This window comes from Herpailurus yagouaroundi, unplaced genomic scaffold (assembly GCF_014898765.1).
Source record: "Herpailurus yagouaroundi ecotype Mexico unplaced genomic scaffold, PumYag 77, whole genome shotgun sequence".
Lineage (NCBI taxonomy): Eukaryota > Metazoa > Chordata > Mammalia > Carnivora > Felidae > Herpailurus > Herpailurus yagouaroundi.
This window is the reverse complement of record NW_024412388.1, coordinates 84,897,706-84,916,711: the sequence shown is the minus strand read 5'-3', so window position 1 is coordinate 84,916,711 and position 19,006 is coordinate 84,897,706. Positions and strand designations below refer to the sequence as shown.

Below are 19,006 nucleotides of genomic sequence, written 5' to 3'. Positions count from 1 at the left end.
AATATTCACATATATTCGTGGATGCTTGCACACTATATGTACACACATAACCTATACATACATATACATTCATACATTCACACATTACTCACATATGTATGCACATATGTGTGTGCATATGTATGTACAATATGTGTGTTGTTTTTATATTTCAGTGCAGATCACCAAGGGAACTACTCACTCATTTATTCACATTTCTTGAGTAACCATAAGTTAAGCCAGTAATAAAATAATGATCTGTTTAGGCTTCTGCTCAAACTGATAGTCACTAGCCACAGTCGACAACTTCTATTTTTATTTTTGTTTACTTTTTTTAATGTTTGTTTATTTTTGAGAGAGAGAGAGACAGAGTGTGCGTGGGGGAGGGGCAGAAAGAGAGGGAGACACAGAATCCGAGCTGTCAGCACAGAGCCCAATGCGGGGCTCCAACTCACAGCCTGTGAGATTATGACCTGAGCTGAAGTCAGACACTCAACCAACCGAGCCACCCAAGCGTCCTTACAGCTTCTATTTTTAATTAAATACAATTAAAAGGTCAGTTCCTTAGATGTACTAGTCACATTTCAAGTGCTCAAAAGCCACATGTGGCTAGTGGCTGCCACATTTAGACAGGCAGATATAGAATATGCCCATTATTGCAGTTCTTTTTGGACAACAGAATCCTATGGTGCCTGTGCATAGCTGCTGAAGAGTCAACAGTGCTGACTAAAGGCAGGAACTATTCACAAATTCTTTACACATAGTAACTCATTTAATTCTCATATTTATTATCAGTCCTCATTTTACAGATGAAGAATCTGAGGCATTGAGAGGCTAAGTAATTTGCCCAAGGAAACAAAGCTATTAAGCCGTGGAGCCAGGATTTCAAATACAGACATTTCTTACGTATCAGATCCAAAAAGCACAGTGTCCCGCTGGATAAAGCACAACCTGCACTGCCTTTTTGAATCTAGCCTTGGGGGCTGCACAGTATCGCCTCCACCACACCTAAATCATCAGGCAGTCATAATCCCACCCAGATTCAAGGAGGGGGCAGAGATCCCATCTCTCGATAGGAAGGTGTCAGGTCACAGAAGAGCATATAGGATGCATACAGGATAGGAGATAGAGATGTGGCTATCTTTATCCAAAGCTACTGGCCACATTTTTGTACTATGTCTTACGCTGGTTATTCTTTATTTTCACCCCCAATCTGCCAGCTTCCACCATCTATCTACTCTGTGCTTGGAAGGCCAACCCCTACAGATAACATCACCTGAGTGGCTTGCCCAGGGAAGGTCACAAGCAGGAGATCCAATAGCAGGAGGAGAGGAACTCAAGGAGTATACTGCCTATTTCTTCCTTCCTTTGGCACCACATTTCTGGCAGAGGCACACTTCTGGCTACATCTCTCTGTAAATACAGCTCCTGTGAAAGTGGCCCCTTTTCTACAGATCCAGCTTTCATCGGATTCCAGCAACACTGTATCTGTCCTCTTCCTTTTAAACGCTAGGTGCGGGGCGCCTGGGTGGCGCAGTCGGTTAAGCATCCGACTTCAGCCAGGTCACGATCTTGCGGTCCGTGAGTTCGAGCCCGCGTGGGGCTCTGGGCTGATGGCTCAGAGCCTGGAGCCTGTTTCCGATTCTGTGTCTCCCTCTCTCTCTGCCCTTCCCCCGTTCATGCTCTGTCTCTCTCTGTCCCAAAAATAAATAAAAAAAAAAGTTGGAAAAAAAAAAATTAAACGCTAGGTGCTAATGGATTTTTTTTTTTTTTTTTGGCCTCAGCAAGTTTCTAACTACCTCAGTATCCTTCGTTTGTTCCTGAACCCTGCCCCAAATTCTATAAATAGTTCTTGTGTTAAACATTCTTCATTTCAGTCACTGTCGAGAATTCTGATTGTTATCAGGGCCATAACTGAACAGAGACAGTTCAGGGAACAAATATGAAGAATTAACAACCAAACTTCCATTATCTTCTTCTATGTATCTGACAGAATTGTTGAATAGAATAATTATGTCCCTCTATCACTATGTTGGGATTGACAGATTTCCAATATACATAGGAACTGGTTGTCTCAAAAGCTATATTCTATTATTCTTTCAAAAAGAACGTTTTTCACAAAAATGAGTGATTCTTTCAAAAGCATTGTTTAAATAAACATGCTCATTGTTGTATTTCTGATTTATCATAAAAACAATTTTCTATCCTTATAAAACCAGATCACCTCTCTCTTTTCAAAGTGTTTATAAACAAAATACTAAAAAGTTCTATTGCTCTCATAGCTTTGCTGGAGACTGAAATTAAGCCTACCTATACCTTCCAGAGCTTCATTTTTGCCCATTACATTAAAAAAAGAGTTTTTGGGGCGCCTGGGTGGCTCAGTCGGTTGTGTCCGACTTCGGCTCAGGTCATGTTCTCACAGTTCATGGTTCGAGCCCTACGTTGGGCTCTGTGCTGACAGCACAGAGCCTGGAGCCTGCTTCAGATTCTGTGTCTCACTCTCTCTCTGGCCCTCCCCCGCTCACACTCTCACTCTCTCTCAAAAATAAATAAACATTAAATTTTTTTGAAAAAATAATAAATAAAATTTTAAAAGTTGTTTTTTTTGGTTTTTTCTTTGTTTTTTTTTTTTTTAGTTTTGGTGCACCAGCCTACAATCCATGTCCCCTCAAAGATGACTAGTGGTGAGGATAATTCCATCTGTAAATTGGCAGTTTATCTTAGATGATAATAGATCTCATTTTGTAGACCCGAATACCTTTTAGAAAGACCAATAACAAGATCTATCATTTACTGAGTACCAGGTAAGTACCTCAGTGTTTCACTGTGACCTAGCTACCTTTGCTATGTTTCAGTTACTCCTTCTACATATAACAGTATTTAATAAAAATAAAGGCTATATATTTTATTTTCATATGTTATTTCTTTAAAAAATAACTTTTTTAAAAAAATAGAGAAACTGGACTCTTTTCTCTAAATTTTTTTGCAAGCTGCAGGTCATTTTGGCTCAGCTCTAACACTATTATTACACTATTATTATAATGTTTATCCTTTTTGTGTTTTTGAATCATTGGTCATGTTCCCCTACGTTCCAACATATATATTGACTCTTTGAAGTCAATATCGTCTACATTCCCTATGGTCTCTTGAGATTTGGTATCATTTTTCTCCTCACTGGATTTCTTGAAAACTCAGAACAATACATTGTTTTGTTTTCCATCTCTGCTGATTTATGTTGCCATTTAGAACTTGTCACATCTTCCACCTGGACTCCAAGACTGACAGCAAGAACTGAATCATGTATTTCTTTTTTCCAAATACTTAGCACAGTATCTTACACAAAAAATATTTAACATGTATTTGTCATGCACTTCCATCGTGGGAATAAAAGAATTAATAATAAGCCAAAGACTCCACTCTTTAAAAAACTTCTGGAGGGGAGTGTGATACATATTCACAAATAATCTAAGGGAAATGAACGCTAAATATGAAAGTAGTGGATCTCAAAATACTAAAGGGTAATGACAGTATACTTTAGAAGTAATTGTTGAAAGCACCCCAGGGTAAACTGGTCAGTGGGAGAGTTCTACAGAGGAGCAGGCTATGAAAAGGGAGTGGTAAAGACAACAGGCCCAATGGAGAGGACTTTCTTAAATCTGCTTGTCTAAATAACAGTGGTTAATGGTTGTAAAATTCAACTAAATGAAATACAAGTAGGTAGCTAACTTAAAATTTTTCCAAGTATTGTTTTCAGACTTTAACAAACTTTATCTTTCTTTACCTTAACCTATGCGGCCAGCCAGCTTCTACAAAAGTGGTTAACTTTTTCTAAGTGTCTACACGTGTAGTTATACCCTAACAAGTAGGGCGGGTCCAGGTGTATGGAGCTGAAGCTTACATCCTTATAAAAAAAAAAACAAAAAACTTACAGAACAAAATTAGAAAGAAAAAACAAATGTTCATCTAGAAAGAGAAAAGAAATCTCAACAGCTCTTTGGAGCCTTCGAGATCTAGATTCCTTTCTTCTGAGATCTCTTCTGAGATCTTCTGAGATAGCTTTAGGCAATTTACCAGACATGCTAACTTAGAAATGTTTCTGGGTGCAACCTAGAACATCAACAATTTTCAGTAACTTTCAACATTTCCAGAGGCCTAAAAGCAAAGGAACATCTGAAGTTTAAATTTCAAATAGCTTCTCCTTAGATCTGCCTCTGACAAAGGGGGCATTTTTAAGAAGGGGCTGGGAAACTTAGAATCTGGGGAAAGAGAAAGCACAGGACAAAACAATCCTAGATGATTGTGATACACAGCTGCCACTCCCAACACTCTCCCTACCCCATGCTGGAAGTTTCACAATGCAGAGCCCTACACCAATACGCCTAGACTCATAGTTTCTTAGAAGGCATTGCAAAGCACTGGCCAATCGTCCTTGGTCTGAACATACAGAATGTGTGGAATATAAAAAGGCAGTGTTAATTTTTTTTACAAGTGTACATGAAATAATTCCAATGCCTTAGGATTTAAACACATTGAAAGGTCAAATTAACTTTCTCAAGAGCACAAAGCTGATACTCTCTGTCTGAACATCTAGAATATACAATCGTGCCTACCATTGCATTCAATCCTTAGGGGAGAAAGGAGTTTTGCATATCCCTATCTGGGGCCACAGTCTGTTCAACTTGGTAACTTTGAGTTCACTCTCCCAGAGCATAGCTGTGGTTAGGAATGCTGCTTTACCTAACACCTCAAGGTAACTAACATGTAAGTACTTCACAGACTTCTTATCAATTAATACACTGTTGTCATCACAAGTCTTCTATCAGCAGCAACGTTAAGAAACTGGGTTGACATTCTAACAGCCCTGCAAGAAAGGTATTTTTCTTTTCCTAAAAGAAATTACAACCACCGGTCTACAAGCGCCACAAGCCTACCACTAACCATCAGTTTCCCTGCAACTATACTACAAGTTAAGAGGGCCATTTGGTCCCAGATTTCCCCGGGGAAAGGAAAAACGAAAGCGGCTGGCGGTGGGTTGGGTAGCAGTTGCTGGCCGAAAAATCCTCAACTCCGTAACAGAGGAGCTTCCTGTTGGACCCAGGAACTGTTTTCCCTGAAGAGGGGCTTCCCATGCCACCTCTTCTCGCTGGGCTTGAGACTCACCTGGGGTGTCAGTCACCCCGGCATGAGACCCACAATCAGTAACACTCAATCAGGAATCATTTCTCTAGACTAGGATGAAATCTCTCCCAGAGTTCGGGGCTGGTTGCGCCCGAAAAGAAGCTGCTAGGGCGGGGGCACTTTTCGGGCTACTGCCTCCCTGGTTCGGAAACCGTCCGGATGAGGTGTCCGCGTCAGAGAATAAAAGGGAAAGAGAAAAAGGGGGGGCGGGGGGGGAATCACAACTTTGCAGACGCGGCAAAGCCAAGGCCGTGCCGAATCGAAGGTCAAAGTGCAGAGGAGGGAGCGGCTGTGGTTCGGAGCCCGGCCCGGACGCAGCCCCGGGTGCAGCCAGCTGCCTGGCGGGGCTGGGCGGCCGGGGGAGACCCCACCCATCTGCAGCTCCGAGCCTCCGCCGGGGACGCGCCAGCGCGCCGGGGCGGCCGCCACACCGCGGTGCCAACTCCTGGAGTTGACTTGGAACTTTCCCGGGACGCGCCGCCGCCGCCGCCCTCACCTTACTGAACACCTCCAGGTCGTCCTCGTCCTCGTCCAGATCCAGCACCTCGGCCTGGAGCAGGGTGGAGGAGCCGCTGCTGCCCAGGAGGGGGGCGTCGACCCCCGGGCTTTCCCCACCGGCGCCCCCAGCCGGGAGGCCGGAGGAGCGCGCCGGAGATGCCAGGCGCTCGCCCTCCATCCCGAGAGTGCGCGCCCGGCCCGCCGCGGCTGCCAGCCCCTCTCCCCCGAGCTTGCCCATTGGCTCCCGCGCATCCTGCACCTCCCCGGCCGGCCCCGCTCCAGCCCCTCGCCCGCTGCGCAGACGCGGAACTGCCGGGGCGAGCGCAGGGCCGGATCGTCCCCACCTGGCCTGGGGCCTGCGGGAGACTCGGGAGTGGGGCTCGCTGGCCCTGGCGAGGGTGGGGAAAGGGCCGCTGTGCGCTGCAGGAAAGGCGAGCACTCCCAACTAGGACGGGGGCGTCCTCCCACTGCCCTGACTCGGGGACTGCCTAGCGTGGGTTTCCGCGGGGGCAGGGGTTTGGGCTTGAGCGACATAGCAAACCATCAACTTCAGGGAATCCGCAAGGAGGCTGGAAGGAGCCGGCCCATCCGGCCCAGGGAAAAAGCCCATACTGTATTTCCTGTATTTTAAATGGTTGTCTTTCTTCTTGGTTGTGGTTTTGGAGTCTTTTGTTTGTTTTTTTGTTTGTTTTTTTACTAAGGCTAATGCAAAAATAAAAGACCTGAAAAGCACCTCTGTTTTTGTAATTGATTTTTGACCCAGTGACCGGACTGTGTGGTCATCTCGCTGTCAAGCCAGGGAAGTTGGATTTAAAAACTATTTTCAGCCACTTTCCAATGTGCCTTTACTTCTGGAAGTCTTCCTGAAGTTAATGAGCAGGAACGTTTCTAAGAGCCGAGGACAGCGAGCAGGACTGGACCTTGCCACCAAGAAATAATCTTCAAACTTTGTGCTGCCAAGGCGAAGCTATAATTTAGTTGTTGACTGCCTATTATTATTTTTTTTTTTAAATACGTTCCAAAAAACAATGGAAAATTGAATACAAATTGATGTATGTTGGGACCATCCCCACGTTTTATTATTTATTGCCCTCAGTCCCAGCCAGCTCTATTCTCCATCTGCCCTGGAAAGAATGTCTAGTAAGTTTGCACATAGTGAAGGAGGAGTCTAGGTCAGACTTGGCTCCTGGCAAAATATTTAACCCAATGTTTAGAATTTTTAACTTCATAAAATTGAAAGGTATATATAAGATATTTGGGAGAAGTAGAGAATTTCTCTATTTCTTATTAGGGGACAAGGCCTTAATATGTGCTCACTTAGCCATTCAAATGTACCTCCCTTTGTACTTCTTCAGTCAGGCTGCTCAGCTGCCCTGTAAATGTACAGTCTTCTTCCTACACTTTATGGTTCCTGTGCCCATAATACCATTTCCTGCTCATCCTTCAGGAATTAAGTAGAGTCCCATCTCTTTCAGGAAGACTTTCCAAATAGCACAGCCTGTTCCCAGTTTAGCATTTAATTTTATGCCATCTTATAGACTGTATTTATTTCATGTAAATGTCTTACATTCCTTAGTAAATGATAACATTTCAAGGGTAGGGATCACATTCTTTATTAATAAGCCACAGTATCAGATATACTCAAAAAAGGCTCTATCCCAAGGTCTAAAAGGAATACACGTTATTAAATGACCATTTTTTTTCCTCTCTAAGCTAATTCTGGCTAGTGAGAGATTCAAGGTTTTCTTTTTTTTTTTTTTTCATCGTTTATTTATTTTTGGGACAGAGAGAGACAGAGCATGAACGGGGGAGGGGCAGAGAGAGAGGGAGACACAGAATCGGAAACAGGCTCCAGGCTCTGAGCCATCAGCCCAGAGCCCGACGCGGGGCTCGAACTCACGGACCGCGAGATCGTGACCTGGATGAAGTCGGACGCTTAACTGACTGCGCCACCCAGGCGCCCCGAGATTCAAGGTTTTCTAATTGCAGTCTGAACCAGGAAATTCTTAAGGATACTGTGACTCACACAATTGCCAGAAAGCATAGTGACAGGCTCAGAAAATGGGCAGAACAAACCAAGACTACACAGCTTGGATCACAACCAAAACCATGCCAGAGAACTAATGTGAGGACATTGCTGCCACCATTGCTGAACTCTGGATGCTATAGTACCTGCACATACTGCCATGAACACTGAGGTCACTGGACTTTGAGTACTGTCACCAACATGAGTACCACAACTGCCTCTAAGAAGTACCTCTGCTGTTGCTGACACACACACACACACACACACACACACACACACACACACACACACAAATGCCCCACAGTCCTCTTTCTTGGTGTTAATAGTTCTAGTTTCAAAACCCTGGAGGAAGGATCTGCTGGGCCCACCTGCCCAAGTCCCGCAGAGATTTCTAATATAGCTCAGCTTTGCCTCAAGCACTCGGGAATATAGTCCTTAGCTCCCCAAATCTATTCATTACTGGTGCTGTTCCAAGTCTAATATGTCTATTCCTTCCACAGTTCTGCAATCCTGTTGATATTTTGCAACTCATGGACTAAGTTTTTTAATTTAATTACCAACATGCCATGTCTGCTTATTCAATGGCATGAAAAATCCTAAACTGATATATAACAGTCTAAGCTTCCCGTTAAATGGGATCATCACTGGGCTCTATAATGGAAGAATTCTTATTTGGGTGCTAAAGCCTTTAAAATAGCATATTTCAAAATTTTAAGTACAGGTATAATACTAAAAGGAGGACAGGGTGCCTGGGTGGCTCAGTCGGTTAAAAGGAGGCCTACCCTGTCCTGTCCCTTGGTTCCTGGACTCTTATTCTGATTATAGGAGAAATAGTATCATATATTAAATTTTGGTTCTGAGAACGTACATCTTGTCAAAAACCTTCCTCTCTCTCTCCCCTCCTCCAGGTGGAATCTCCTGAGACCATAACTGAGTCTTTCATACTACATTCAATCATCCATAAAGTCAACTGGTTCTGGTAATGGAATTCACGATAAGACAAGTCATGCCTTGGGCATTGCCCAGTGGTTTTGTTTCTTCTGCTGGAAGATGATTTAATTGATTAGAAGAAAAATGCTATATGCAAAGTCTGATGGGAAAGCAGTCAGTGAGTTCATGGATGATCATGTTGGGAGAAACTGAGCAGGAAAAGCAAACCCAATGTATCCTTGCCACTAAGGACAAATCATGGTATGCTCTAGAAAGGTAGCAGAGAGTGGACCAGAAGTAATTGCTATTGTAGCAAGACGAACACTTAGCCATGGAAGTAGCCAGTTCTCCTTTAGTGCATGGGAAATCCATGTTACTAAGCTGGTGCATAGCATGCATCCCTACCATCATGGCTGCTTGGTATGTGAGGCCACGGAACAAGCACAGCAGTACCTGGAAAAGCAACAGCATTAGCCTCCACAGAACAAGAATTCTTATCAAACATACTATCTGATCATATAAATTCATCAAATGGAGTTTTGAAAAACATTGCCATGGGCTATAAATATGCTTTTATTCTGGGACCATTCCAAGAGATCCATCCACAGACACTTTCTCAAACCTCCTTGACTTCTGGATCCTACCTTGTTCCTTCTAAGTCCCACCCAACAACCGTTTAGCCCATGTCCTTGAAACAATATAGAATCTTTATCCCAGCCTCTCTCCTTTGAAGATTAGTAGCCATTGCTATGTACCATGGAGAGGATTTCTCTATTCCATTTCCCTTTTTCACAGGAGTACAATGATTCCTGAATATGATAAGGAACCATCTGTAATTCAGATTTGTAATTTTTACCCCCTAGTTAACTGTTCAAATGGAACTCCCTATGTGATCCTAACAGTATGCTTGTTGGGAGCAAGAGCCAAATACTCATGCAACGTATACTTTTAGGACTATTTTTATACATACCATTTCTACAAAAGTATGGTTTGCTGAAGGCTTATCTAATTTTATGATTTTTTGGTTTAATATAGCACCTATTTCATGATGAGCTGCTCAGGTCACACAGTTGCACAATGTCCCATTCTTAGGTGTTTAGTGTTTGTCAAAATCCCACAGCAAGCCAAGGGCTGGCTTCCCACACGAAAAAAGGAGGGCATGCTTTGCCTTAAAACTTTAGTGTTTTTGATTCTCTTTCAGAACTTATCACAGGTTCCAGAGAGCATCCTTGTTTCCACAGGCTCATCAATAAAATTATTAATAGTAGCTAATTGGTACCTCCCTTGAGTCAGACACTGTTATTAGTACGTTATGTATGCTCACTCATTTAATTGTCAAAAAGACCTTGTGAGAGGTGCTATTGTTAACATCCCCATTTTATAGACAAGGAAACTGAAGACCAAAGAGGTTTAGTAACTTACCCAAGGTAAGGAGTAAGTGGTAATTTACTCTCACTGAAAGACAGCAGTATGTTGCCTTAAAAAATAGAAACAAGGAATTATAAAGATATTTTGGGATTCTTGGTTCTTGAAAGAATAAGACTAAACATTTGAGCTGATACTCTGCCTGCCCCCAGGTGGGGTGGTAGGATTGGCCTGTATAATCTAAAAGTTTGAATTATCATGAAAGAATAATGGAAGTGAAAATTTGTAAAATATGCACTCAATAGTAAAACTTTTCTTCATCAGCCTGGGCTCCACATGGGAAAGATATCTCCCCCAATATCCTAACCATGGTTCAGCAAGTCACACTTCAAAAAATTAATGTCCCTGGGTTGATGATATATACCTGGGACCTCTGGTGCAAACAAACACAAAATCTCTCTCTTCAAACCACTTCTGACAGTGTTTCTATAGATAAAACTGTACTGCAGATGAGATCACAATTCAAGTTAAAAACATTCTAAAAAAAAAAAAATCTACCATGTGCCAGAATCACCACATAAAACTATTAAAAGGATTAGAGTCTAAGGAACACAAAAGTGTAAATCATTTAATAAATAAAAAGAATAAAAATAACTCTAAGATGTTATAAAAATAACTAAATATTGAGAAATGAAAAATACAGCCATTGTGCTGATGGTTAAATTTTTGCCTCTTCACTCCAAAGCATCTCTTGTTGCCCTGCTCTGTAATAATGGCGTTGACATTTATCAATATTTCTGCTTTGCCACCTGGCATGATGTTAAGCCTTATCAATAGAGGACCTGGAAGGGCAGTGGAGAAGGAAAGATTTTCCTTCCTTTTACTGGTATGCTCTCTTACCAGTGTCCTGTGGAGAGCCCTTTTTCCTTCTTTGTTTACCCCCTACAAAGTTTCTCTAGTGTTAAGTTTCCTGCACGTCACAGCTTTTATGGTGTTTTACCCACTATCAAACACACACAGCTGTGGTGGCATAGTCTGGAGACCCAGATATTGTGAGCCTGACCCTGGCCCAGGTTGCCACACCAAATACCGTCTTCTCAGTCCTAGGCATGGACAGTCCAGGGGCACTGGAGTTCTGCCATCCCCTGACCTTTGTCCTGCACAACCAGTGCAGAGCTGACCCAGTCTGAACTGAGCATGGACATGCACTGGACTCCTAAAGAGGGGGACCTCCCAAGCTCCTGACTCCAACAGTGTCCAGCAGGTTTTGGTGCCTAACAAGTTCAAGGCTTAGCACTTCCCAGAGTGTGGATTTTCAGCAGGTTCTGCTAATGAAGCACTTTGCTGACTTCACCATTCAGGAAGCCAACATGGTACTCTTTCCAATGATATCTGGATCTGAACCCTAACAGCGGAAGACTTTTACTTGGGTACTTATCTCAACACTAGGGGTAGTGGTCACATCTTATACATCTGCTATACTTACTTCTTTACCATTCCTTTAAACACTCATTTCTTGCTCCAATCCCAGTTCAAAAATAAAGCTTTATATTAAATTTCCCCTCTCAGGTGCACCTGGGTGGATCAGTCAGTTAGGTGTCCAACTTCAACTCAGGTCATGGTCTGGCAGTCCGTGAGTTCGAGCCCTGCGTCAGGCTCTCGGCTGAAAGCTCAGAGCCTGGAGTCTGCTTCGGATTCTGTGTCTTCCTCTTTCTCTGCCCCTCCCCTGCTCACACTCTGTCTCTCTCTCAAAAATAAATAAACATTAAAAAATAAAAAATAAAGATTTTAAATTTCCCCTTTCAAATGACCATGTGGTCCTATCTCCTGACTGGACTGTGAACAATACAGACTTGGTACTAGGAATGTTCCTAGGAGAGAGACCTACAAAAATGGCATTCTGGGTATCTTCTTACAACCAGTTGAATGAGTTTAAGAAAAAACAAAAAACAAAAAAACAAAAAAACTTGAGCCTGGTCTACAGATGGGTCTTCATGATATGCTAGTGCTACCTCAAAGTAGCAGCTGTTAGCACTATATCCCCACTCAAGGGTAAACCTGGAGGACAGTGCTGAAGGGAAATTCTCTTAGTGGCCAGAACCTCAGGTATGAAATTTGGTCATCTACTATGTATGGAGTGAGAACTGTCCAGAAATATAGGTCTATATTAATTCATGGGTAGTTTGTAAATGGTTTGGTTGGATGGTTACGGACTTGGAAAGAACAATAGTGGTAAACTGATGAAAAGGGAGCTTAAAAAGAAATATACGCTCGGGGCGCCTGGGTGGCACAGTCGGTTAAGCGTCCGACTTCAGCCAGGTCACGATCTCGCGGTCCGTGAGTTCGAGCCCCGCGTCCCGCTCTGGGCTGATGGCTCGGAGCCTGGAGCCTGTTTCTGATTCTGTGTCTCCTTCTCTCTCTGCCCCTCCCCCGTTCATGCTCTGTCTCTCTCTGTCCCAAAAATAAATAAAAAACGTTGAAAAAAATTTTTTTTTAAATAATAAAAAAAAGAAATATACGCTCAATGGATTTTTCATAACGGGCACAGATTGTGATGATATTAGTGAATGTGAAATGTCCACCAAAAGATCTCTACTGCAGAGGAGATTCTTAATGATCAGATGGAAAAACTATAGATTCTAGAAATATCAATTATCTTTTCTCCCTAGCCATCACATTCCTAACTTAATGGGCATGTGAACTAAGTGGCTATGGTGGCAGGAACGGAATCTATGCATGAGCTTGATCACACGGACATTCCTTTTCCAAAGCTGACCTGACTAGTCTTGCTGTTTCATGTCTAATCTGCTAACAGCACAGACCAACACTGAATCCTTAATATGGCACCATTCTTGGTATATGTGAAGGCAAGCCAGTCATCTGGTGGCAGGCTGATTACAATGGATATATGCCTTCATGGAGTAGGTGGAGATTTGTCCTCATTGAAACAGAAATTCTGGATGAGTTTTGCTTTCCTGCCAGGTTTTTGCCAGCACCACCATTGATGAATTCATAGAGTATCATTCTATCATAACATTCCATACAGCATTCCACCTGATCAAAATTTAAAAACTCATTTCACAACAAAGGAAATCATAACCTCATTCACTTGGAATCAACTGTTCTTACCATGTACCCCATAAACTGTATGTTTTCCATCCCATCACTTCTGGCCCCAAAGTGACTCGTCTCTCTTTTGCTCACAACTAATTGGTCAGAACTGGTCACATGGCTCCATCTAACCTCAAGGGGTCATGAAGTACAATCGTATGTTCAATAGGCAGAGGGTCAAAGATACTTGATTACAGTCATGGCCTACAGCCTATATGTGGTTAATTTTTAGGTAATTAACATGAGACAAAGACAAGATGATGGAAAGCAATAACCCAAGTCTGTGATCAAACCCATTTATTCTGCAAGATACAGTTCTTTAAAGAGAATTCTTTACTGGCTTAAAAAACTCAAGCAAGTATTTTAAATTATTAGCTTCAATTTTCTCATCCACAAAGTGGGGTAATTAGTATATACTTCAAAGGCTATGAGGATCAAAGAAACTAATATATGTGAAATAATTTGTGAAATAAAGACATATACAAATCTTAATTGTTTCATTACTATTAATGTTATTAATGTAAGCAGTAGCACATGATTGCCATATTTTGCCCATAATTTCATTTAGACACCCAACTAGTAATGTTTGGGTTAGTTCCCATAATGTAACATAATGCTTTGCAGTTTGATTAGAATATGTGGGTTTGATTTTTGTTTTTAAGGTTTCTCTTACTATTTAGGAGCACTGGCAATTTTCAAGTTCTCTGTCATTTATTGTGACAAAGGAACAAATACATGTGCTAGAATAATAAGGCAACATGATTTTAAACATCTTTAACTCATCAAAACCCAAAGGATATGGAGTAGGTATGTAATTCCATGACTAATAATGGCCTGCTTTTCTGTTGAATGTAAACCAGTGATCCCACTCTCAAAGGTGGGATTTCATTGAAAACAAGAAGCAAATTTACTATCTAACATAACTAGAAATACAGAGGTAAGATGCATAGTAAGATAATTGTTTCATAATTGTTACCTAATTAACTGGATGAATAAACTGATTTAAAAACAGCTTATTATGGCCAATTTTTTTTAAAATGTTGATGTTTTAACCAATGATCAGTTTCTCAGATCTACCATACTCCGTTCCTATGGACAGACGCATCAGACAGATCATTGCTATCACTGAATTTCATTTAAATGGTACCCAGTATTGGGGCGACTGGGTGGCTCAGTCGGTTAAGTGTCCGACTTCAACTCAGGTCACGATCTCGCGGTCCGTGAGTTCGAGCCCCGCGTGGGGCTCTGGGCTGATGGCTCAGAGCCTGGAGCCTGCTTCCGATTCTGTGTCTCCCTCTCTCTCTGCCCCTCCCCCATTCATGCTCTGTCTCTCTCTGTCTCAAAAATAAATAAACGTTAAAAAAAATTAAAAAGAAAATAAATGGTACCCAGTGTAATGGGAATTTATCTCCAGCTCATTTCAATCCTAGAAGGAAAAGTTTATTTGAAGATATTTGCTTTAAGGAAACTAGAAAAAAATGTTCCAACAAGTCATATGTGCTTGGTAATGCTTTTGAATGAAAGGGTTATTGAAGGAACATAGAGAAGCCATATCTTAAAAGTAAGACTCAGACATTTTCTTTCTCTTTTTTAAAGAGAAATAACTTAAATACTATAGTTCTACTGAGATATAACTCACATACCATACAATGCATCCATTTAAATTATAAAAGTCAATGTTTTTTTATATATTTACATATAAGACAGTTCCATAACCCCCCAAAAGAAGCCCCTACTTCTATTAGCAGGCACTCCCCTTTAGCCCAGCCCCCAGCCCATGGCAACTACTAATCTATTTTTTATCTCTACAGATTTGCCTAGTTCTCATTTTATATAAGTGGAATCGTATAATACTATTAAATCTTTTATCCATGAACATGGAGTCTCTTTCTATTTATTTAAGTCTTCTTTAATTTCTTTGAACAATGTTGAATAGTTTTTAGCATGTAAGTTTTGAATTTATTTTATTAAATTTACTCCTAGATATTTCATTCTTTATTATACTGCTATAAATGGAACTGTATTCTTAATTTCATTTACATATTTTTCATCATTATTATGTATAATTAATCAAGTTTTTAATTTTGCTATTGTACCTTATAACCTTGCTTAACTTGATTATTCAGTTTAATATTTTTTAGTGAATTCTTTAAGATTTCAATATGCACAATCAAGTAATCCTCAAATATAGTTTCCCGTCTTCCTGTCCAATATGGTTGCCTTTTATATCATTTGCTTCCTGTCTTAGTCGGGGTTCTCCAGAGAAACAGAACCAATTATATAATGAGCAATTGGCTCACACAATTATGGAAGTTGACAAGTCTTAAGATCTGCAATCAACAAGGTGGAGTTCTACAAGAGACCATGGTATAGCTCCAGCTTGAAGAACAGCAGGCTCAAGACCCAGTGAGAGCCAACATTCCAGTTCAAGTCCAAAAGCAGGAAAAAGCCAATGTCCCAGCTTGAAGGCAGTCAGGCAGGAGTTCCATTTTACTCAATGGAATACACTCCCCCCCCCCCCCCCCCCCGCCCCAGTCCTTCAACTGATTAGATGAGACAGACTCCCATTAGTGAAAGCAATCTGCTTTACCCAGTATACCAATTCAAATGTTAATCTCATCTAGAAACACCCTCATAGAAACATAACGTTTAACCCAATATCTGGACACCTCACAGCCTGGTCAGTATGACACATAAAATTGATGATCACAAGTTCACTCCTTATCAATATGGCATCCATTCACATCTCTTTAAGCGATATCTCATATCCAAATCAAGAAAATAACAGGGTCATAATTCCACCCAGTGTGGTACAACTATCTTGCATACAAGCAAAAATGCCCCTCCTCCTGAAGAGGAAATAAAGTCCTTGAGTGATGTTTACTCCTTTCCTTGATGTTCCATAACCTAAATACTATAATGTTAAAATTAACAATGCTTAAATACTGTGATATAAAGTCAATACACCTAGAGAGGAAAGAAATGGCAAACATCTTTGTTTCTTCTATATATGCATATACATGTACACACAGACACGAATATAACCATAACAAAACAAGGAATAAGGATGGAATACTCATGACAATTAGAGTCCTCATTTTTGTAACAGGTGAGGTGGTCAGAGCTGATATTTATAACTACCCTCTTCTATTACTCATTCTGTATTCCTTTTGTATTCTCATTCCTGAGAAAGGACCCCTGTACATTGGCTGCACTGCCTCAAATCTAACCTCTGTAACATGAGAAAGGGGAGGGGAGGAATGGAAATGACGTACCTCACAGGGAGTTATACTGAACTCTTAATTGTAGCTGGGGAAAGAGGCATCCTTGTCTTCTGAGGCACACTCACCTGGAGTAGAGCTTCCATCACCATGAGCTGGGAGGGAGAAAAGAGAGCATGTTGTGTCTCAAGTGCAACAGACTCTCACTGTTCTAACAGAGATTTAGAGATTTTCTTGAATAAATGTTTTTGCATTTCCTATATGCTCTTAGGTCAGTTACCATTTATGGTTGCCTCTTGGGAGCTAGGAGAGCAGGCCTGTAGAGGTCCTCATTCAGCTATTCGGGAAGTTGTCTCTAATGCTTACCTTCTGTGAATAACACAGAGTCAAAAAAATTGCTCAGAGCAAGAGTAGTTTTCACCCTCTTCATTATGATGGAATTCATTATTTGGAAGACATGCGTTTTGTAATGTGGCATGATCCCAGGGAAAACTTCTATTTCTTTGATTTTTCTTAATTAAACTTGCATTTTCATTTCAAAAAAGGAACTTGTCAGGCAATTTCCTTAATATCAGAACTTAGTATCAACACATTGGCCTGGAGACATATTTTTAAAGATCTACATTAGATACAGTTTAAGAAAATTAAAGTGTTCTTGTCTAAAAAATCAACTCTTTAAAATTCCTACTGGGTTGTAAGTAATGCTGATGCAAAATAAACATATAAAAAAGACATAAATAAGTCCATTAAAACTCCCACATTTAATATCTTCAGGAAGAAGAACATGTGGAGCGAATATTTAATGTACTTTAAGAACAGAGGCAACAGTGTTTAATGTTCTCACGTATGAAACTATGAAACGCAAGTTTTAACCTCCACCATCTCCTTTTGAAAAACTGCAGTCCTTAACATGAGATGGAATATTGCTCCAAACATGTTACATAGAAGTTTGGTCTTACAATATGGGAGAACCAGGTGACCCTACATCTTCGAGGGTAGAAACCCTAGCATATAGTCTTTCATAAAAATCTAAAGAGTATTTGTTAGCCATGTTATCTTGCATATCAAATTCCACTGAGGCATTTGCCCCATTTGGATGTAGCATACTCTCCCTATTTTTGGTAATGCCATCTACTTACTTCTCCATTGCTCCTTTTAATATATAACTTTTTTGGGGCATCAGGTGCACTGCCTTTCTTTATGCTCAAAATCCTACACTCATCCTGAGTAAATCTATTCAGCATGATTACCTCTAAATTCCTTCTCTTCTTCAACTCTAAAGGTTTTCTTGACCATTTTGACTCAGTTATGCATACCTACTGTCAGAAAAAAAAATATATAATACATATACATATATTATATATACAACTTGATTTTAAGCATAAAAAAAAGATACTCAAACCCAAAGCTAAAAGATATAGATAAAATTCACAGTAAGTTCCAGTTTTTTATCTATATGATTGTGCAAGATCTCAAAGTTTACTTTTTCAAATTTTATTGCTTGGAGAATTTGATGAATTCGATAAAGCTTCTTTAGAAAGAAGTTTGGTGAAACTGAGAACAAACTGAGGGTTGATGGGAGGTGGGAGGGAGGGGAGGTGGGTGGTGAGTATTGAGGAGGGCACCTTTTGGGATGAGCACTGGGTGTTGTATGGAAACCAATGTGACAATAAATTTCACATATTGAAAAAAAAAGAAAGAAAGAAGTTTGGTGATATTTATCAAATAAAAATTGTACATAGATTTTATCACTAAATTGTGTCCTTCTCCCAGCCCCTCTGTGACTGTATTTGAAAATAGGGCCTATCAAGATGTAACAAAGATTAAATGAGGTCACAAGGTGGGGCCCTACGCTGATAAGACTGGTGTCCTTACAATAGTATGAAAAGACTCTAGAGCATTCTCCATCTCCACATACGCACAGAGGAAAGACCATTTAGGATATAATGAGAAAAAGGCCATCTATCTACAACCAGGAAGAGAGGTCTCACAAGAAACCACAAGCCTTACAGCACCTTGATCTTGGACTTCTGACCTCTGGAATGGTGAGAAAATAAATTTCTGTTAAATCACTCAGTCTGTGGTTTTATTGTGGTAGCCTGAGCTAACTAACACAATACATTTTGACTCAGAAATTCCAGTTGTAGGTCTTTTCTCTAGATAAAGACATGGAGACACAAAGGAGGATGCTCATTACAACATGTTTGTAATTGCAAAGAATTAGAAACAATTCCAGTGCCGCCCTTCTGTGTTAAATATTGTGAATCTGCTCATTCACATTTCATTTTACCACCTATTCTTCAAATTTGGAACCCTAAGAACTTTATTTTCCAGAGACCATAACAGCTAGGATTCTGGGTACACATTAGGTCAGTTACTTAGATGCATTCATATGGCATTTGGAAGGGAGGTGGATATTGTCTTCTTGCTTTCACTTGGTGATTTCCAAAGCTCAGCAAGGTGGTAGAAATGTAGTCATTTTGCTCTTGCTGTGGTTGGTTTATTGACTGTTCCCAGAGCAGTAGCATTCCAGGATCCATTCCCCAGCTTCCTGGATGTTAAAAGGAGGTTGTGGTGGAAGCAATAGAAGCAGTGTTGGCATCTTGATTTGGGCAGACCTTCAGAAGTGGTCTCAAAGGTAATGGCTATTTTAGTTGGTCAATTCCATATTGTTTTGGAAGATATTCTTGAAGGGCCT

At 40.8% G+C, this 19,006-nt stretch overlaps 1 protein-coding gene across 5 annotated transcripts in view; it reads right to left on the bottom strand.

Moving 5' to 3' along the window:
• The window catches only part of SNX7 (sorting nexin 7), a 224,784-nt gene that overhangs the window by 152,677 nt on the left and 53,101 nt on the right, over positions 1-19,006 (bottom strand). For 3 of the 5 annotated variants that reach the window (XM_040471065.1, XM_040471063.1, XM_040471064.1), the window contains exon 1: positions 5,654-5,855. The exons of 1 other annotated variant lie outside the window; for it this stretch is intronic. In XM_040471065.1, coding sequence (XP_040326999.1) covers positions 5,654-5,833 — 180 coding nt within the window. In that variant the 5' untranslated portion in view covers positions 5,834-5,855. Of the gene's footprint in view, positions 1-5,653; positions 5,856-16,436; positions 16,460-19,006 lie in introns of those variants that run through there. One more of the 5 variants, XM_040471066.1, reaches the window with a different exon arrangement.